At 43.3% G+C, this 23,330-nt stretch overlaps 1 protein-coding gene across 1 annotated transcript in view; it reads right to left on the bottom strand.

Annotated features, from left to right (window-relative positions):
* Positions 1–14,038: 14,038 nt before the first annotated feature.
* Positions 14,039–23,330, bottom strand: part of LOC124622785 (myrosinase 1-like) — a 34,294-nt gene continuing 25,002 nt past the window's right edge. The window contains exons 4-6 of the mRNA XM_047148577.1: positions 18,529–18,623; positions 16,915–17,056; positions 14,039–14,049 (exon numbers count right to left, since the gene is read on the bottom strand). Of these exons, the coding sequence (XP_047004533.1) occupies positions 14,039–14,049; positions 16,915–17,056; positions 18,529–18,623 (248 nt within the window). The remainder of the gene's footprint in view (positions 14,050–16,914; positions 17,057–18,528; positions 18,624–23,330) is intronic.

The raw sequence follows: 23,330 nt of genomic DNA, 5'->3' as shown, positions 1-23,330 counted from the left end.
GGTTTCGCCAGTTGTTGAAGAAACTCACCGCAGCACTCCTCGAACACCCGACAAGTCGTGCAGTTCCCGAAATGCTCTTGCCGAGCCTCTGGGACATCACAGTCTGCCTCTGGTCAGACTTCTATAGATCGCGCTACTTCCCCATTTTACACACGCACAGCACACTCTCACTGATACTACATGCACCATCCATGTGTTTGACTGGCAGTCATTCTTCGCCAGGTAAGGCTGCTATCGCCTGGACGCGTTTATATCGCTAGTAAATCGGTGCTCATAACTTTCTGGCTGAACACTGCAGTACGAATTCTTCGTGGCACTCACAAATGTTCAAAAATATGTAACGATACACGTAAGTTTGACACAATCAATGATTGTGCGAAGAAGACACTAAAAGTAAAATATCAGAATTTATAATTTGGACTCGGACCTTTCTGGCAAATGGCTTCTCACATAAAGGGAAATTTGGAAGTTGGCTTTTTCGTATAAATAAACTTGGGAATTGCACATAATTTTCACTTAGCTGAATTTGCGAAACCTTGCACACTGACGTACCAAAGATGAACGCTACATCATGAACCACACAACTGTGGACGGCCGACGCTGGTGCACCTGTCTCGGTATTGATGCGCGACTCGGGCGATGATGCTCAAGTTATTCTGCAGCATTTGCTATTCAACCACTGGAATGGGACAGTAAGAGTTAACAAAGACATAACCACACATATTTACATAATATATATTGTACATGGTAACAAACGGATAAAAAGAAAAGTACACTGCATACTGCGGTGTGTTAGCAATTTTTTGTTAATGCTACGAGTGCTACGACTGCGCTGGCGTGGTTTGTTAATGCCAGTGGCTCAATGATTATACAGGGTTATTACGAATGATTGAAGCGATTTCACAGCTCTACAATAACTTTATTATTTGAGATATTTTCACAATGCTTTGCACACACATACAAAAACTCAAAAAGTTTTTTTTGGCATTCACAAATGTTCGATATGTGCCCCTTTAGTGATTCGGCAGACATCAAGCCGATAATCAGGTTCCTCCCACACTCGGAGCAGCATGTCCCCATCAATGAGTTCGAAAGCATCGTTGATGCGAGCTCGCAGTTCTGGCACGTTTCTTGGTAGAGGAGGTTTAAACACTGAATCTTTCACATAACCCCACAGAAAGAAATCGCATGGGGTTGAGTCGGGAGAGCGTGGAGGCCATGACATGAATTGCTGATCATGATCTCCACCACGACCGATCCATCGGTTTTCCAATCTCCTGTTTAAGAAACGCTTCTGCTTTAGCCTTTTCCGTAAGATTTTCCAAACCGTTGGCTGTGGTACGTTTAGCTCCCTGCTTGCTTTATTCGTCGACTTCCGCGGACTACGCATGAAACTTGCCCGCACGCGCTCAACCGTTTCTTCGCTCACTGCAGGCCGACCCGTTGATTTTCCCTTACAGAGGCATCCAGAAGCTTTAAACCGCGCATACCATCGCCGAATGGAGTTAGCAGTTGGTGGATCTTTGTTGAACTTCGTCCTGAAGTGTCGTTGCACTGTTATGACTGACTGATGTGAGTGCATTTCAAGCGTGACATACGCTTTCTCGGCTCCTGTCGCCATTTTGTCTCAATGCGCTCTCGAGCGCTCTGGCGGCAGAAACCTGAAGTGTGGCTTCAGCCGAACAAAACTTTATGAGTTTTTCTACGTACCTGTAGTGTGTCGTGACCATATGTCAATGAATGGAGCTACAGTGAATTTATGAAATCGCTTCAATCATTTGTAATAGCTCTGTATTTACCCAGACTATTGTTCCGTTAGTTGATAGCACTTCTCAAGGACACCTTGCTCATTAGTATTGCTGTTGCAGTTGAACAGTGATAATTTTACCTACATAGCTCGTTATTTAATCAACAATATTAATGGCTACTTTTAAAGAAAATTACATGTTATGTGTTCAGATTTTTGTCTATCTGCTTGAAATTGTCTGTAAACTGACCTTCATAGTTTTTCCATATTTCCTTGAAGCTATACTGTCCTGCCTATAAGATGAAAACAGGCACTAAAATTTGAACTACAGAGAGCATTTGCAAGAGAAGGACGAGAACGAGAGGACGAAAATAGAGAAAGCGTAGCGACCAAGACTTGCAAAAAAAATTTAGAGAGTTAACTGATAAAGTCAAAGAACAAGCGCAAACACAAGCACCGACAATGACATATGATGCCGCTTTAACAATAGAGCCCAAAATCAAAGAGGCTCGAAGAATAGTACAAGCTAAAACAAAACAGGTCACAACATTATATATCAAATCGACAGCAAACCAAGACGCCAAAGCTGTACGACAGTCACCAAGAACATAAATCCTAGGAAAGAGAATCCACATACCAAGTCGATCAGAACCATCCGGACTGCAGTTATAGTAGAAACGGCAGCACAGGAGGATTGTTGAAAAATAATAGAAAAAACTAAAGACCTGCACAACACTGTCTGTGAAGGGCCCCAAAAACGCAAGCCACTCGTGGCAGTATACCAAGCGCCCGATACACTTACCGACGAGCAGTTTCTAGAAAGCCTTTATGAGCAGAATGTAAGTGGTGACGCCACGAAAGAAGACTTCGACAGGGAAGTCAAAAGAAGGTTCAAAACGGGGACTAAGGGAAGAGTTTCAGTCAGCAGATACTGCAGGTCAGCACCCACGTGTACAGAGTCCTAACGAGAGTTTACATAGACTTCGAATCACTGTCTGTGAAAGACAATAGAGTAGTAAAGCAGCGTTTTAAGTGTTGTGACCTAGGACAAACGACCAAAACCTGCAGAAAGGCCGACGTCACTTGTGCCTAGTGTGGCAACCAAGGACTAAATCACACTGAATCCATGTCCACCGAGGCTTGCGTCTGCATCCCCTGTAAATACAGAGGCCGCGTCTGCACAAAAGGAGGTGATTGTCAAACCTATAAACAGTTGCATGACTGGCAGCTAAAATCAGCACATACACAAGAAACGCGAACATCCGAAGCCAATCACCCAAAACACATAAATACAAATCACCGTCAACATTACAGAGAAGCTACCAAAGAGCAATTTTCTGAAGAAGACAAACGAGCCTTATGCCGGAAAATTACGATGACAGTGATCTCATCCCGTCCCTAACACACTCATCGACGTTACAGGATAGCTGTATTAATAGAATATATAGATGACACGACAGCCGATGGGTCCATCCACTACGAGGTGGAAAAGCAAATCAAAAGACAATTACACCACCAGATAAACTTCCACATAACATCAACAGAAAACAGATGAGTTGGAAGATGAGCTTACATATATTGCACACAAGAAAATGTACAAATAAAATCGCCATACTCATTTACAATTTCACTCAACCGAAGTACATCGCGTCACATGCACATATGACGCACCCTAACCCGAATCTTCATCACACGGAAAACCCTACGACATACTTAAATGTGGATAGTACATCAAACCATTCAGTTTGTCTCGGGAGGCACTCTCCATGCTGGACGAAAAAGACAAGGTATATACAGATACGTAGAGCTTTAATCAATAGATACCGAAACAATCAGGCCACAAACCAATACAAAAACCAGAACTATCGAACCCAGACATAAAAGCAAACAAATTAGATGAGGACAAATTTGAGAGAGACACATGTGACATTTCCAATAATGACCTACACAAGATACAACACTCCAACTGTAAGCTGTCCTTTGGCGCAAGAAGAGGTTGCGCTAGCAATATCAGAGCTCAAAAACTAGAAAGCACCTGGACCAGATGGTATCCACTCGGATACACTGAGAAAACTAGCACCGCAGATCACCCCGTTCCTAACAACGTTACCGAACGACGCCTTACGTCTGGGCAGGGTACCTACAGCATGGAAAATCTCAAATTCAGTTATTATTAAGAAGTCAGCAGACAGGGATCCATCAGATCCAAAGACTTACAGGCCTAATAAATACCCTAGCAAAGGCTCAAATGGCTCTAAGCACTATGGGACTTAACATCTGAGGTCATCAGTCCCCTAGACTTAGAACTACTTAAACCTAACTAACCTAAGGACATCACACACATCCATGCCCGAGGCAGGATTCGAACCTGCGACCGTAGCAGCCGCGTGGTTCCGAACTGAAGCGCCGAGAACCGCTCGGCCACAACCGCTGGCTCATAGCAAAGGTCCAAGAGAAGCTACTGTGTAAGCACTTCAAGCGCCCTCAGGGGTGTGAACCAACACCAATTCGGCTTTAGAACTGGCAACTCAGTAGATGATGCCGTCAACCAGGCCCTACCAATAGTTAATACTACACACAGAAATACACCATGACAATAATGATTGACGTGGCTGTGGCATTCGAGAACCTCTGGTGGCCCGCAATGTTTCAAAGATGAAGACATCTGGAGGTACCGCAACCAGTGTACAGGCTACTGTGACAGCCGAGTAGTCGAATGCCAGATGGATAGCAGGAAAGTAATTAAAAGAATTACCAAAGGCTGTCCTCAAGGGGCGATGTGCGGCCCCCATCTTCTGCGACATCACAATCGAACGCCCCCCCCCCCCCCCTCCCGTACAGGATGATTATAATTAAACTTTCAAAACGCTGTAGAAATAACACCAGTGGTCAGAATGACGTCAAATTGCAACGGAATATTATCAGAGAAGAGGGAAAACGCATGGCAGAAGAAAAAAAATAGTGTGAAAATTGATCAATAGATGGCGCTGTATGTGTCAGACTACGTAATTGAAAACAACCGTCATGCGCACAACCCATTGAAGTTGGTATAAACACGCATTTTCCTCCTTTCGCGTCGACGACGTTCGCCATGAGTGTCTCAATGCAGCATCGCGCTTTGCTTGTAAGGATTTATTACAAGAATGATGACTGTGGACATGTCGCTCTGCAGAAGTTATGGACACTGAAGGGTTTGAAAAAATGCGTTGGTCAGATGACTGCCGTAGGTCTGGAGAAAATAATTCATAAATTCGATAAGACTCTTTTTTTGTATCCAACCTGGTAGATGGAGGAAACAAATTGATTCGACGTCAGTGGAAGCAGTGGCCACAGCAATGAAAAAGGAGACGAATGGTGGTGTGCAAACGTGTAGTGAACAAAGAATTGCCCGAACATTGGACATACCCCTGTGCACGGTGGGTAAAATCCTACGAAACATCCTTCTTTGCTATCCATTCAAAATTATCCATGTGCACGAGTTGCTTTCTGTTGACCTGCCAGCAAGAGAGACCTATGCTTCAGAATTTCTTGCTCGCATGAAAGTCGACAATGATAGGCCGTGGAAGATTTTGTGGACATACAAAGCCCACTTCCATCTAACAGGATATGTCAGTGAACAGAACTGTCGAATATGGGCAACAGAAAATCCACACGCAGATCAACCAGTACCATTTCATCCTGAAAAGTCACTGTGTGGTGTGAGTTTACGGAATCATTTATAATAGCGCCATATTTTTTCGAAGAGATAGGTGCTTCCGGTCCTGTTACCCGTACCGTCACTGGTAAGTGCTATGAGTGTCTTTTGTGCAACCACGTCCTTCCAGCACTCCAACAGCATGGATGTGTGGATGGGGTCATTTTTATGCAAGATGGCGCACCTCCGCACGTTGCAAATCCAGTTCAACAACTGCTGAAACGCCATTTCGGAAATGCTAGCATTATCGACCACCATTTCCCTACAGCCGGGCCGTCCCGATCACCTGATCTTAATCTGTGTCACTTCTGGCTGTGGGGCTATCTGAAAGAGGTCGTGTTCAGTGTTCCGATTGCAAACTTAGCTGCATTGAAGGCACGCATTGCGCAACACGATCTGAACTGAACCCAGAAACATTTCGGTCAGTTGTGGAACATGCTGTTTCTCGATTTAAACTTGTTGCAGAAAACTGTGGACAGCATATAGGACGTTTTTTGCCCCAGTCACACGGAAATTAATAATCCGATTTGACTTTGATTGGTCCTTTTTATGTGGTTTTTGGCCTCAGGACAATTAAAAACATATTTTTCCCATCCGATGTGATATGACCTTGCCGTGGTAGACGGACTTACATAAATAACAGTATCACTCCTGCACACCCATTCATTCTGAGTAGTACATTTTTTAACGTCGAACGTACATTTTAGGCATTGTTGTATGATTCATTTGTCATTTGTAATCGACCACTACTAAATTATGATGCTAACAGCGCCATCTCTTGCTACATTTTGTAACTACACTCCTGGAAATGGAAAAAAGAACACATTGACACCGGTGTGTCAGACCCACCATACTTGCTCCGGACACTGCGAGAGGGCTGTACAAGCAATGATCACACGCACGGCACAGCGGACACACCAGGAACCGCAGTGTTGGCCGTCGAATGGCGCTAGCTGCGCAGCATTTGTGCACCGCCGCCGTCAGTGTCAGCCAGTTTGCCGTGGCGTACGGAGCTCCATCGCAGTCTTTAACACTGGTAGCATGCCGCGACAGCGTAGACGTGAACCGTATGTGCAGTTGACGGACTTTGAGCGAGGGCGTATAGTGGGCATGCGGGAGGCCGGGTGGACGTACCGCCGAATTGCTCAACACGTGGGGCGTGAGGTCTCCACAGTACATCGATGTTGTCGCCAGTGGTCGGCGGAAGGTGCACGTGCCCGTCGACCTGGGACCGGACCGCAGCGACGCACGGATGCACGCCAAGACCGTAGGATCCTACGCAGTGCCGTAGGGGACCGCACCGCCACTTCCCAGCAAATTAGGAACACTGTTGCTCCTGGGGTATCGGCGAGGACCATTCGCAACCGTCTCCATGAAGCTGGGCTACGGTCCCGCACACCGTTAGGCCGTCTTCCGCTCACGCCCCAACATCGTGCAGCCCGCCTCCAGTGGTGTCGCGACAGGCGTGAATGGAGGGACAAATGGAGACGTGTCGTCTTCAGCGATGAGAGTCGCTTCTGCCTTGGTGCCAATGATGGTCGTATGCGTGTTTGGCGCCGTGCAGGTGAGCGCCACAATCAGGACTGCATACGACCGAGGCACACAGGGCCAACACCCGGCATCATGGTGTGGGGAGCGATCTCCTACACTGGCCGTACACCACTGGTGATCGTCGAGGGGACACTGAATAGTGCACGGTACATCCAAACCGTCATCGAACCCATCGTTCTACCATTCCTAGACCGGCAAGGGAACTTGCTGTTCCAACAGGACAATGCACGTCCGCATGTATCCCGTGCCACCCAACGTGCTCTAGAAGGTGTACGTCAACTACCCTGGCCAGCAAGATCTCCGGATCTGTCCCCCATTGAGCATGTTTGGGACTTGATGAAGCGTCGTCTCACGCGGTCTGCACGTCCAGCACGAACGCTGGTCCAACTGAGGCGCCAGGTGGAAATGGCATGGCAAGCCGTTCCACAGGACAACATCCAGCATCTCTACGATCGTCTCCATGGGAGAATAGCAGCCTGCATTGCTGCGAAAGGTGGATATACACTGTACTAGTGCCGACATTGTGCATGCTCTGTTGCCTGTGTCTATGTGCCTGTGGTTCTGTCAGTGTGATCATGTGATGTATCTGACCCCAGGAATGTGTCAATAAAGTTTCCCCTTCCTGGGACAATGAATTCACGGTGTTCTTATTTCAATTTCCAGGAGTGTATTTATTTTTCCTCTGCCATACGTTCCCCACCCCCCTGTTATTTCTACAGCGGTTTGAAAGTTTAAATTTAATTATAATCACCGTGTATTTAGGCAATCTGGAGCCTTCGGCACCACCTCAGCGGAAGCACTGCATGTGGTACTCGGAATATGCCCCATACGCATCAGGATCAAATACAGAGCTGCGAGGTACTGAATTAAGATGGGGAGACTCGACAAGATACACACAGTAACTGGTGTACCGATACAGACGATACGTCACCTTAAAAGCTGACGTCTGGATACACTGCAAGATGAGGGGTATGTAACTGATAAGGGACGTAGACTGTGCGAGTTCCTCCTTGACACACGGGAGCGGTTGTGAATGAAACATATCGATCGCAGCCGCAGTGTGGCGCATTTCTTAACCGGACACGGACCTTGTCCCACACACTTAAACCGCGTGAGTCTGAGGCAGACAGATACATACACATGCGGGGAAGGAGGTTCCGCAGAACACACTGTCTTTTTCTGCGGGCAATACGCGAACAATAGACATACACTACACTTAGACTACACAGAAACAGACATTGGTGTATACACACCAATAAGAGACGAAGAAGAATGGGCACAACTAAACGCATTGACAAACAGTATTTCAAAAACAACACATGAAGAGCACCTGCGGACACGACGGACACGACGTAACAGACATGCCTATATGGAACGTAACAACGATCTCCAGAGGTTGGACAGCGACACTCACAGAGACAGCGGAAACAGAGACACTGAAGAGGAACAGGTGGAGGAAGACAAGATGTGACAGTAAATAAGCACTAAATGCTGTACGCGAATGAGCACCTAAAGCTAATACATAGGACTACCAATACATAGGATTAGAAATACTATTTCTCTACCAGTAACAAAATTTGTTGTCGTTGTTGTTGTTGCTGTTGTTGTTGTGACTGGCGGTCGACAGTTCAAGAAGTCAATCCGATGTATTCACCTCCCGTCACAATCGTTGATGGCGCTAACAAATCTTTCCTCTATCCTATCATCTTCTCATATTCTTCTTAAAAAAACAACAAAATTTTACTTATATCTCAACCTTATTGTTATCTTAAAAAGTGTTATTCTCTGTAAAATGCTGCAGATAAAAAGAAACTAAAAGAGAACTCTAAGAACGATGAAAATCTAAAACTGTAAGATGTACGACTTGTTTTAAAACATCAGGTGATAGGTCTATAATTTGACTATAAATAAATAAATTTCTACCTTCTCATTGGAAATCAAGCTAGTCTTAATTTCATACGTTATATATTGCTTTTCAGACAGTAAAAGTGGATTCACACTTAACGGAATGGCACCGGCACAGAACTACACCGTCACGTCTTCGTCAAGAACCTCATAGGAAAGGTTTTGGCAGATCATTGATGGAGTCACGTGATATTTCTCTACTACTGTCAGTAAGGATCCACTCCTTATTTGTTTGTATTCTGCTGATATTCTGGAGCTCTGCACATGTATCTCTGTTTGAGTTCGCCTGTGGCTGCTATTGTGTGTGATTTCAGTTCTGTTTTTCATGAGCCTCGACGTTAACTTTAGAGAGAATTGCTTGTCACTCAGGATACAGTCACACCAGGAACGCAGCTTTATACCTGATCGGGTACACCTCTTTGCTTTCCTACTCCCCCACTTCTGTCGTCGCCCTGCACTCAGTCTGTTTGAAAGGGCTCTTGCTCGTCTCTTTCACTGCATCGATTTTGTTGAAACTACAATGAGATCAGTTATCTCTTAGACACATGACAATAATTAGCACCACTCACCTTCTTACGTTATTCTTTTTAGTTTCCAGCAGTTCTGCATAAACTGTATTTTTTCAATCTGTTCTTAGATGTTAATTTTTTTCATGTGTATCTGTGGTGGAATTGCGTAACAGCATGCTTCAACTTGTCCATTTAACCATGCATGCAGGGATCTGGAAACTGAAATACAAATAAACTTTGATTTTTTAAACTAAGATATATAAAATGACATTTTAATGGCATGCGTTTCAAAGTTTTTTGCGAGGTCGCAAGTTCAGTCTTTATTAAGGCTCATTAGAAAGTATTGTGCTAACAATTGTCACAGGAAAAATATTAGCTGCCAATGCCGTAACGTGTGCATCAGGAGGGCGACAGAAAATGAGTTTTCGGGAGGTGCAGAGATCAACCTTCTATGGGACGAAACGGACATTGTCGACATTCAAGAAATGTTCAAAACAAGCTGTTAACTTGCACCATGAACACCGAATGAAAAATGGCGCACCACAGTGACAACGAAGGTTCGTACCATCAAGATAGAAGGCGAACTCCGTGGAAGTTACAAACCGTGCAGGACATTCAGCTAGGTATCCACTCTTAAGGAACGGATACAAAATCATATCGGTTCGAAGGGCTGATGAGAACTGATGGAATGTGAAGGCGTGCAACCGAATGCGAAACAGTCTGCCGTGGAGCTTATCTTGAAACTGGCTATAGTTTAAGGCGTAGCTGCAGATACAGCGATAATACGTTTTATGCGCACGAAAATAAAACACCCAGAGTCTGAATTTGTCCAGTGGTTCAACGTGGTACGAATTACAGTGTCACACGCTTTTCAGGAAGAATAGTTTGTTCAAAAGGAGTATGATTTTTATACGCAGACCAGGAATCAAGCAAAAGCAAGTTATTTTGCCGGCTATTGGCCGAAAGCAGTGCTCATACCACAGTCCTAGTTCTCTTACACCCATTTTCCCACTCTTTCTTGCTGTGATGTAAATGTTTCCTACTGTCCTTACAAGATCACGCACAATCGAAAGAATCGTAGGAGGCACAGTACCTCCAACTTATCACAGCACAGTAAATAACTTTCCAGCCAATTTACTATCGCGTGACCCCTACGGTCGCAGGTTCGAATCCTGCCTCGGGCATGGATGTGTGTGATGTCCTTAGGTTAGTTAGGTTTAATTAGTTCTAAATTCGAGGCGACTGATGACCTCAGAAGTTAAGTCGCATAGTGCTCAGAGCCATTTGAACCATTTGAGCCAATTTACTATCCAGATTAACAATCGGCATTCCTGGTATCTCTAATTTCCAGGATTCCTTTCATATGCTTGTCCTTTTCAAATCCCGATTGGTCGGAGCTGAAAACAAATTTCTTACTGAACGATAAGTTTGTTTACGTCGGCTTCAACTTTTCGGGCCGATTCGCCAGTTTGCTATGTATCGTCAAGTTGACGCTTTGTTTGAAATTTCGTTACGTCTTCCAGTTCTAAGGCACTGTTGGAATTATGCAACCATCCACTGCTTTTCTTGAAATCACTGTAATCTATGTCGGGTTCAATTTGATATGCATAGCGTATTAGGTCATTATCATGCACATCCTGTAAATTGTATCGAAAAGCGCAAACACCAATTTTTGTAACAGGTGCGCCTTGCTCTCATTTCCGTAGTTTTTCTTATGCACTACACGCCCATATTGCTGCGGACGTATTCGAAATCTGTTCATAATTTTTTTTTTGTTTTTTTTTCTGCGCTGGCTATGATGTTCCATGTACGTAATTACGTTTAGTACCCGATCCTTGGACAATGATTGTCCTTTACTACTTTTCTCTGGAGACGGAATACGTATCACCCTGTACGACGAAGATGATGAATTGCATGGCTCGAAACCTGCTCCAGTATCATTTTCACTTGTTAAGCACGTATGGTAGTCTTTGTACTACTCATGTACATTGTCCCCACAGTCGAGCGTATACGACACCGCACGTACCACTGACTTCTTTTGCGGAAACGCTAATATGTCATCTCCACTTCTTTTTCACTCTGTGAAAATCCTAGAGTTCCTTTCCTATTAAACGTCAACTTCGGCAACTATTTTTTTAGATACACTTCTGGCCGTTAAAATTGCTACACCAAGAAGAAATGCAGATGACAAACGTATATTCATTGGACAAATATATGACACTAGAACTGACATGTGATTACATTTTCACGCAGTTTGGGTGCATGGATGCTGAGAATTCAGTATCCAGAACAACCACCTCTGGCCGTATTAAACGGCCATCACACGCCTGGGCATTGAGTCAAACAGAACTTGGATGGCGTGAACAGATACATCTGTCCAAGCAGCTTCAACACGATACTACAGTTCATCGAGAGTAGTGACTGGCGTATTGTGACGAGCCAGTTGCTCGGCCACCACTGACCAGACGGTTCTAGTTGGTGAGAGATCTGAAGAATGTGCTGCCCAGGGCAGCAGTCTAACATTTTCTGTATCCAGAAAGGCCCGTACAGAACCTGCAACATGCGGTCGTGCATTATCCTGCTGAAATGTAGGGTTTCGCAGGGATCGAATCAAGGATAGAGCCACGGGTCGAAACACATCTGAAATGTAACGTCCACTGTTCAAAGTGCCGTCAATGTGAACAAGACGTGACCGAGACGTGTAACCAATGGCACCCCATAACATTACGCCGGGTGATATGCCAGTATGGCGATGACGAATACACGCCTCCAATGTGCGTTCACAGCGATATCGCCAAATACGGATGCGACCATCATGATGCTCTAAACAGAACTTGGATTCATCCGAAAAAATGAAGTTTTGCCATTCGTGCACCCAGGTTCGTCGTTGAGTACACCATCGCAGGCGCTCGTGTCTGTGATGCAGCCTCAAGGGTAACCGCAGCCATGGTCTCCGAGCTGATAGTCGGTGCTGCTGCAAACGTCGTCGAACTGTTAGTGCAGATGGTTGTTGTCTTGCAAACGTCCTCATCTGTTGACTCAGGGATCGACACGTGGCTGCACGATTCGTTACAGTCATGCGGATAAGATGCCTGTCATCTCGACTGCTAGTGATACGAGGCCGTTGGGATCCAGCACGGCGTTCCGTATTACCCTCCAGAACCCACTGATTGCATATTCTGCAAACAGTCATTGGATCTCGACCAACGCGAGCAGCAATGTCACGATACGATAAACCGCAATCGCGATAGGCTACAATGCGACCTTTATCAAAGACGGAAACGTGATGGACGCATTTCTCCTCCTTACACAAGGCATCACAACAGCGTTTCACCAGGCAACGCCGGTCAACTGCTGTTTGTGTATGAGAAATGGTTTGGAAACTTTCCTCATGTCAGCACGTTGTAGGTGTCGCCACCGGCGCCAACCTTGTTTGAATGCTCTGAAAAGTTAATCATTTGCATATCACAGCATCTTCTTCCTGTCGGTTAAATTTCGCGTCTGTAGCACGTCATCTTCGTGGTGTAGCAATTTTAATGGCCAGTAGTGTATAATGCAATGTCTGCTTTGTTTATCATTGCCATTGCTCTGCTTTGTGCCAACACCAGTAGGAGTGTGGCACTATTGTCAGTTACTCGTCGACTAACCACTTCAACTACGCTCCGTTGCCTCATGCTGTGCTTGTCACTGGATACCTTCAGTCGCGCCCCTTGTCACCATTAGTAGCCAATACTGTGGTTGCATCGTAGAGAATGTATGGGGCGTCGAATGCCGTAAACATCATTGGCCTTTTGCGATCTCGCACTCAAGAGATTCCTTGTTAGTTATCAGATGAAGAAAAAAGTAAGTCAGTAGTTCAAAGGATCACCAAGATAAGAGAACAGTAATGAACTTTGATACAAATATTGGTTCAAATTTTTACCGTCTGCCCTCAGTCCAGTTTAGAAAATGGGAATCATTAAATAATGTTTTGCTGTTCCAAAAGGCAATAGTGGCTTCTTAAAATAACCGTCCATGATTCACCTCGGTTTTTCTCCTTGTCCTCCTGCTATTGAGTGATTGATGAGCTTCCTTTTGCACTCTACTCTGATCTGATCCTCACTACACTTACATTGAAACCATTTATTGAGTCTTTCGCTCATCAAATCGTCCCAAAGCCTTGCTCAGAAGTCTTAGAACCTTGTAGATAAGTACCGAATAGTTCAGATACCAGCAATGGCATTCCTTCCAGCCAGTCTGCATCACTCGGCGACGCGGTGTGTCACGTCTGGTCAGTCACCATTGCATGTCTCTTATGACAGCCTTAAACAAAAACCAGAATAAAAATCTTGATGATGCTCTCCTCTCCTTACTCACCAAGTTGTACATAATCGGGAAACAATTCAAAGACATCCGTAAGAAACAATACGTCTGCAATCCCACAGCAAAATGTGGCATCCAAAATTTTCTTTTCCACTGCAATGTACATATGTCTTTCTGCTCACAGGTCCGAGTGCACAGGAATGTGTAGTTGACAGACATCCCAGCATCTGAATCATCTCTTAGGCTAATATATGTATACAGCTTTCCAAAACAACACACAAAGAATTTCTGTACTTTCTCAGCAAATGTCAAATGCTTGCGTCATTGTATTCACAGACATTCTGTGGAACAAATTCGCAGATACTGTTATACACTTGTCACCTACTCATCAGTCCATTACAAAATACAATGACTGGTTTGTTTTAAACGACAGTGGCATGACCTTAGATTAGTAGAAATTTTCAACCCAACTAGTAATCGGTGCGTGGAATGTCAAATCCCTTAATCGGGTAGATAGGTTAGAAAATTTAAAAAGGGAAATGGATAGGTTAGATATAGTGGGAATTAGTGATGTTCGGTGGCAGAAGGAACAGGTGAATACATGGTTACAAATACAAATCAAATAGGGGTAATGCAGGAGTAGGTTTAATAACGAGTAAAAAATAGGACCATCGATGAGCTACAATGAACAGCATGGTGAACACGTTATTGTAGCCAAGATAGACCACCCACAGTAGTACACGTTTATATGCCAACTAGCTCCGCAGATGAGGAGGTGATTGAAAAAATGTATGATGAGGTACTTAAGGGAGACGAAAATTTAATAATGGTGAACTGCAATTCGACAGTACGAAAAAGAAGAGAGGAAAAGTAGTAGGTGAATGTGGACTGTGGGAAAGGAATGAAATAGGAAGCTGCCTTGTAGAATTTTGCAGAGAGCATAATTTAATCATCGCTAACACTTGATGTAAGAAGGTGGAAGGGGTGTGTAGAGGGTCTATACAAGGGATATGTACTTGAGGACAACATTATGGAAGGCGAAGAGGACGTAGAGGAAGGGAGATATGACACTGCGTGAAGAATTTGACAAAGCACTGAAAGACTTACGTCGAAAAAAGGTCCCGGGAGTAGACAACATTCCGTTGGAGCAACTGATAGCCTTAGGAGAGCCAGTTATGACAGAACTCTTCCATATGGTGAGCAAGATGTGTGAGACAGGTGAAATATCCTCAAACATCAAGAAGAATATAATAACTCCAATTCCAAAGAAAGCAGGTTCTGACTGGTGTAAAAATTACCGAACTCTCAGTTTAATAAGTCATGGCTGCAAAATACTAACACGAATCCCTTACAAAAGAATGGAAAAACTGGTAGAACCCGACCTCGGATAAGATTAGTTTGGGTTCCACAGAAATGTAGGAACACGCGAGGCAATAATGACCCTACCACTTCACATAGAAGTTACGTTAAGGAAAGGCAAACCTACGTTTCTAGCATTTTTAGACTTAGAGAAAGCTTTTGACAATGTTGACTGGAATACTCTCTTTCAAATCCTAAAAGTAGCAGGAGTAAAATACAGGGAGCGAGAGGCTGTTTACAATTTGTACAGAAACCAGATGGCAATTATAAGAGTCGAGAGGCACCAAAGGGAAGCAGTGGTTGAGATGGGAGTGAGACGAGGTTGTAGCCTATCCTCGATGTTATTTAATCTCTTTATTGAACAAGCAATAAAGGCACCAAAGGAAAAATTTGGAGTAGAAATTAAAATCCAGGAAGTAGAAATAAAAACTTTGAGGTTTTCCGATGACATTGTAATTCTGTCAGAGACAGCAAAGGACTTGGAAGAACAGTTGAACGGAAAGGAGGATATAACATGTCTTTCTGCTCACAAAAGCAAAACGAGGATAATGAATGGACTGTAGTTAAACTAAATCAGTTGGTGCTAATGGAATTAGATGAGACACTTGAAGTAGTAGATGAGTTTTGTTTTTGTTCTGTGTGTCAATCTACTGAAGATTAAAATGCTACTGTTCATAATTAATATAATTTGTCCTAATAAATGTTAATTTACATCAATAAATGCCACAGAAAAATGATTATACATGCAGTGCATGCTTTGAAATAGCATTCACATAATGTGCCTGACAATTTTTGAAAGTATGTGTAGATTTATTTCTACTTAACTCATGTGCTGCAAAATGTGTCAAGCAATCTGTTTGCATTTCGGTTTCTGTTGCAGCAAAATAATTGCCATGATGGTTGCTCTATCACCATCACTAGCACTTGCTTTTATAAGTCTAAGGATTTGGCTTAAGCTTTTGTAATCTTTTAAAGTAAACTTGTTATAGTCTAAGAAGGACATCACGTAGAATTCATGTTTAAAAACAGTTCGCATAACATAACTGTCAATTTTTCAAAGTGTATATAACATTATTTCCATGTATTTCTTGTATCGAAATACATTTTGAACAATTTGTGTAGTTCCTGTTTCCGTTAGTCCATAAAATTGTTTGAGTGGTGTTTGCTGCTGTTTTCAACAAAAGTAATGTAAGGACTCTCAACTTACGTAAGCTTTTAAAATAAGCTAGTGTAACCTGCACGAACAAATCATCCATAACTTAGAACAAATATTTCAAAATTATTCCTATAAAATAGGTATTGATTCGGTTTGTGTAATACCTTTTTATGTTTCTCGCAATGTCAGTTTATATGAATGTTTTCTTTTCCTCATTAGTAATAAGAAATTGGTATATCACCGCAGAAGACGACAAAGACAGGAATTTAAAATAATCTTTGTAACTAAAGAGAAATGTCAAGGGAATATTCGATTTTTTAACAACTTTTGTTTCAGTCTCGCTTGAGAGTACTGACGTTTTAGATAGCACACAAGAAGAACGTGTAATTTTTTCTCCTGTGCCAACAATGAGTGTTGAAACTGCTGTGTGCGATACAAACGCAAGAGAAAAAACATATACTGCGTGTTATAAAAGATGCAAGAATTTTTTTCTTTTATTTCTACGTATGACTTTGACCTGCTATTGTATGAAGAGGCAGTAATTTCTTCCATCTGGGTAAACGTCTGATAATCAAGATTTAATAGATGGACTGTGTGATCGGCAACCACACACACTGTATATTTTGTGCATCCCGTGACATTGCTTAGCACGCCTATAGTCGCTGGTGACGTCTATCGCTAATCCACTCACCCCTGATGTACTTCACCTCCTCCTGTGTGAAGGATGGCAACCTCGACCTCGGCCTCCCCTCTGCTGCGCTGTTGGCGTCCACTCTCACCACAGCCGGGTAGTCCCCTTCTGCACTGAAGATAGGGTGAGCGAAGATGCCCACCTGCGATGAACAGACCAGTATCTTTCTCTGTCAAGCACTATGTACAGGGAGTAAAGGCTACAAGTGCAGGTATTTTTAATGGGGACTGAGGAAGGTGTACTGAACATCATCAGATCAGAATTTACTTTATTTGCAGACTAATGATTATTACAAGTCGTGTGCTTTAGGTTGCGTAGTACTCATGGCAAAAGCTAGCCATTAAAGTTTATTTTGGCTGCGCGGGGTAGCTGCGCTATCTAGGGGCCTTGCCACGGTTCGCGCGGCTCCCCCCGTCGGAGGTTCGAGTCCTCCCTCGGGCATTGGTGTGTGTGTTGTCCTTAGCGTAAGTCAGTGTAAGTTAGATTAAGTAGTGTGTAAGCCTACGGACCGATGACCTCAGCAGTTTGGTCCCATAGGAACATACCACAAATTTTTTTCCAAAAGTTTATTTTACCCTGGGCGGCGGACAGGTACGGAAGTGTGAATGCTTGGAGGGGCAAAAGGATAGTCCATACTGACAGACGTTGTTCACTTCGCAGTGCCGTTACGGCCGTGCAGCATACTTCAGGTCGTAAAGTTTTATGTGGGAAGACTGCCAAGGGAAACAACTAACACACTGTTGTGCGTACGTATAAAAATATCTGCACTTACATCCGTTACACTCTATGTAAGCGCCGAACCACTAAACTCGTAAGGAATCCAGATTTGTTTGCGGGCCATCCTCCGCAGCAAGCATAGAAATACTTGTTTTGTAAATAAAACCACCTTTTTCTGCTGCTATTTAATTTATTTACCCCAGACGCATTTCGCCTTTTTCTTATTCTAAGGCATTATCAGTGGGATCTACAACGATACAGTTTTGTTAGTTTTAGATTATTAAACAGCTCACGGGGTGATTTTTTATGTAAAAATCTCATTACTTACGATTTGCTGACCTGTGTTTCTTCTTATCTAGTCTGGAGGTCGCACTACCACTTTATTACTGACACACAAGCACAACTTTAAGTTCTGACCTTCTTCACACTGTTGACCATGTTTCTCCTTTTTTTGTGGTTACTATTGTTCTTTGGCCACTCGATATAACTATTTCCTCGAACAATGCTTTTCACGACGTAAATATTGCAACTCCATTATGCAGATCGTAAGTAATTACTTTTTTGCACAAAAATCGCCCCGTGAACTATTTAATAATCTACAACTAACAAAACTGTATCGTTATAGATCCCACTGATTATGCCTTAGAATAAGAAAAAGGTGAAACGCGTATGGGATGAGTAAATTAAGTGACAACAGGACAAGGCGGTTTTATTTACAAGTCTTTCTACAGTCAACTTTCAAACTGTATAGTGCTATGATCAAACTACAACAATTTCTTAGAATTGAACAAGTCAAGACCAACATGGATAAATTTCTTTGTGGCAGTAGACGTAATTACAACTTCAGCAGCGGGATGTAACAGGCTAACTAGCCCATCTCAGAGCTACAGTACTCACCTGGAACTGGCGGCCTCTTTCACTAGCTTCTGCATCCTCTGTCGAATTAGAAGCTGGCTCAGGACCTCCCATATTAAGGGTGATTCCTACACTACCTGTAAACCATTCGTAAACAAATGTCTTATTTGCTATTTAGATAATGTCACATACAGTTATTGAAACGTAAGACGTCTAACAAAGTGAGGTAACAGAGGTGCTGAGTGAAGAGCGACAACATTCTGAATTCAACTCGAAAAGCATGTTATAAAAAATATACTGCACAATGCAGTTACCCCGAAGCATATTGTAGGTTAGTAAATTTGAAACGTCTAGCACGAAAACTAAGTAGTGTTATATCACCCGACAAAGTGAACTCATTACTGTTCACACACTTCAAGCTGACACTCGACGCTGTGATTGATGGAAGCTATCACAAATGGGAAATGTCTTAACGGTCGCTACCATCAGCCATCGCGTCTATTGTCAACTTGGGCTGTGCGAAGAAAACGTGGCCGAGGTGGCACCACACCGGCGAAACAGCGATGGCAAGCGTTAATAGCACACACTGCACTCACCTTGCATGCGGACCGCTGTCAAACGTTACACGTCTGTATCACCCACTGAATGAAGTGTCCATTTAGAACAAAAACAGGACTGGCAGCTGTAGTGTTAGAAATTTTACAATATATTATTAAATTGCACGTGAGTGTGGCATTTGCATATGAAATCAAAAAGATCACAACTGAAACCTCCTCGCAGATTAAAACTGTCTGCCGGACCGAGACTCGAACTCGGGACCTTTATCTATCGCGGGCAAGAAGTCTACCGAGCTACCCAAGCACGACTCACGCCCCGTCCTCACAGCTTCAATTCCGCGAGTACCTCGTCTCCTACCTTCCAAACTTCACAGAAGCTCTCCTCTCATTCTGAGACCACAATTTCTTAAGCTAAGTGCGGCACTGCAAATTACATGAAAGGGTCAGCAGCCCCTGTTGCAAGCGCGTAAAGAGATTAATAAGGAACATTAATTTTTATCATAAAGTGCCTATGGACCGCGGTTATTCAAATGCAATTCAAAAATTACTTTTACTTCTGAGAAAGAAAATACACTGCTTAGCAGATTTAAAGGATTACTTTTTCAAAACAACTTAATTGTCTCCCATTGCGACGCATAAGTTTGGAATTTGGCTGAAGGATGCCTACAAACTTCCGATGTAGTGGTGAAAAAATATGGATCCCTGCAATATCACACTCGAGCTCAGTGAAGCTTCAAACAGCATGGTGTAGGCACATGCGGAAGAAAGGTCACAGCTCGGAAGTTCATGTGAGTTGTAAGATGGCATACTGATGTTACACTGGCACCAAAGTTCACCATAATTCTGCCTAACACTAGCGTGGAAGTGTCACACGATTGGACGGTCGCCACAGTCCCTCTTAGCTACGTTTCACCCCTTTTTTTCTTTTTCTGTTTGATGCCTCTGTGTTGGAAGTCAGAACCACGACACCCAGCTTTGAAATCACGCTGCTTTCTAATGAGTAACAGAGGAAAACATTTCGGAAGCACCGTCACACCGAATCGACACGAATGGGTCTCAGGGAATGGCACAAAGGCCGTTAGTGAAACCACCCCTTTCCATGGGGCTTTGATTCTCACACAATCCGTGGTTGAAATCGACAGCTCGCAGTGCGATGACCAACGTTTGACGCTGCCGACAGCCCAGGACGTTTCAACCCATCGCTAAGGACTTTTTGATCTCCATCCTCTTTGAAAGCTATTGCAACGCGACCGCTATTTACAGCTTGGAACCACTGGGATCTTTCAAAAATACTCTTCGAAATTTGAGGATGGTCTGAGGCAGGAAAGCGTACTTTTGCTTTTTCAGCGCTCCCACGGCGTGATCGCGTGGGAGTGCAACAAACACGTGCGTGAATAAAACAGCAAAAGATAACTCAAAGATCCTGCAGTTCGGCGACATCCTCGGTGCCACGGACGAACATTAGTTGAGCACGTTAGAAATGTACCTCCAGAAATTTCGACACGAAATCAACCTAGCGCCTGCTCTAGCGTCTGAGGCTTAGGCAACCGCTTTGACACTCCTTGAGTGCGGTTGCCTTCTTTCAGGCGCTAGAGCAGCAGCCATTGATGTCGAAGTTTCTGAAGGTACATTTCTGTCGCGCTCCACAAAGGTGCGTGGGTAGCACCGAGAAATGTCGGGTCTTGGAGGGACCCTTTGCCGTTTTACTCTCGCATATTTTAATGTTACACTCCCGGTCGATCACGCTACAGGAGAGAGGAAAACAGGAGGGCTGAAAAAGCGCAAGTACCCTTTCCTGCTTTGGATCGCGTTCGGATTTCACTGAATGGTATCGAACGGTCTCTAGTCAAAAATGGTTCAAATGGCTCTGAGCACTATGGGACTCAGGATCTTAGGTCATAAGTCCCCTAGAACTTAGAACTGCTTAAACCTAACTAACCTAAGAACATCACACACACCCATGCCCGAGGCAGGATTCGAACCTGCGACCGTAGCAGTCCCGCGGTTCCGGACTGCAGCGCCAGAACCGCACGGCCACCGCGGCCGGCGGTCTCTAGTCGTTCCAACCTGCACAAGAGAGCAAAAACAGCGATGTGTCTGAAATGGTTTTCTCTGTCATCCATGAGAAAACTGCATGATTTCAACACCTGATGTCGCGGTTGTGACCTCCATCGCATAGACGTCAAAAGAAGGGACTGTGACGACCTTCCCATCGTGTGACGCGTCGACGGCGGCGTTGGGCAGTGTGGTGCCAGTGTGACATCATTAACCAACCTTACAGCTCACACAAACTTTGGAGTTGCCTTTTTTTTTCGCAATTTAACCACTAGAATTACTAAACACAAAACAGGTATCAAGAAGGTAATTTGTATGAATCTATGTCACATTCTACGCTCACATCGTAATCGTTTATGAACACAAATTACATTATTTCTGTTTTTTATATCTTGTACGTTGTTATAATTTCTTATTGATACCTGCTCTACATTTAGTAGCTGTTGTAACTAACATTCTACAGGAAATCTCTATACTTTATTGTATTATATTTTTTTCTGTGCAGTAGATAAATTTTTGGAATGTTATGCCTGCATCTATTCTCCGTGATTTTCAAATTGTATACTACACGATCGATGTTCATTGCGCTATCTTTGGTTGCTTACTTTTTTCGGTAATCCTTTGTGTACCGTATTAATTACCTACGCCATCTGATTATGACAGTTCTTTTCCTCGCCACTACCTGTCTATATGGAAATTTTGTCACCGCCGTACACGTAAGGGCTGTTTTCAGTACCTTACGTTCCAATTACTGTATGGCTCGTTGTATTTCTCTGCAAGTATTGATATAACGTATGACGATTGCGTGTATACTGTTCTGTGGCATTTCATGTTGTAACTCTTCCTTTCCTTTTCGACAGAGATGTACTCTGGTGACCTCAATAAATTAAACTGCGACCAAGACTACACGGTTCATTAAGTGCCAATTTTGCATGATCGCCTATCTCATAGAGGGAAGCATATATGTATCAAGTGAACATAAGAGAAATAAAAAGTATAATAACCGTTTTATATCGTACTGTGAACGCGAGGAGGTCGCCAAAGTAATTCGTACTACAAGTGAGTACATGTAACACATTTGTTAAGCGCATATTTTACATTGTTTGTATTGAACTTTGTTGAAAATACATTTTAAAATTTTCCCTCTCTTCCACGGTTGCTCGCGATGAAGCATTACATCTCATGTGTAAACTGTCGTGCAGTTTTTGATATATTTCGATAAAGATAGTGGAAAAATGCAACCTCAGCCTCTTTTATTGATTCAAGATCACAGATGGCGTGTTATAAAGTCATAGCTGACGCAATGTGTGCTGAGTTTTCCACACTTGTTTCGTTAGATTGATGCAAACTTCTAATTGTAGATGTTATATGGGATGATTCCGTCATGATGTTACAAGCTTTCAGGGATGACGGAAGAGGACAAATGTATCAATTTGACAGATTAGGCAATAGACTGCCGAGAAACATTCAAGCTGCAATGTTAATTTTCTTTGTTACTTTCAGACTAGTTTCGACCCTAACCTCATTATCAAATCACCCCCAAAAAATCAAACCATCCCAAAAAACAGAAGCCGTATAGCGAGTACTTTGCACAATGTAAAATACTGCCACAGCACAAAGATAACTGGTGCCAATTAGTACCACTAAGCTATGTGGTAATATCCATTACGACAGCCACATGACAGCTCACATTCCGGTTGAACGCGTCTTGTGAATTAGTGCAGGGCTGAACTGGATTCACCTGAGTAAGACATCGCAGTGTGGAAGGTATCAGGAAGACCATGCTAGCGGCCGCTTATCGGAACTGCATCATCTAGCAGCAACTTTATTTGACGTATTTTCTTTCTTCTCTCTCTTTTTTCCAGTTTTTTTATGAAGTGATTAACAGCCCATGCAGTAACAAGCATTACAAAATACGTATTTCAAATACAAGCAGATAACTTTACAAGAAGGTAGTTAAGTTGCAATTTGTAACGGTAGCAGAAAATCTGTACGTCATCATGCGAGTGCCACACTCGGCGCACCAATGGAACAAATTTCGAATGCCTCAGCAACACCAGTAATGCAAAAACAAGTTTCCAAAACACCAACAAACATCCACAGACAAATTTTTACATACGACTTAGTACGACATAGCAAGGTAAAAAACTCCCACAATATTAAAACCACAAATTCAGGTAGAAAACGATTACACAATGTCAGAAATAAAATAGTGGTAAAAACCACATCGTC

This window comes from Schistocerca americana, chromosome 7 (assembly GCF_021461395.2).
Source record: "Schistocerca americana isolate TAMUIC-IGC-003095 chromosome 7, iqSchAmer2.1, whole genome shotgun sequence".
Classification (NCBI taxonomy): Eukaryota; Metazoa; Arthropoda; class Insecta; order Orthoptera; family Acrididae; genus Schistocerca; species Schistocerca americana.
The sequence above is the reverse complement of the archived record's forward strand: the minus strand, read 5'-3'. Positions and strand labels throughout refer to the sequence as shown.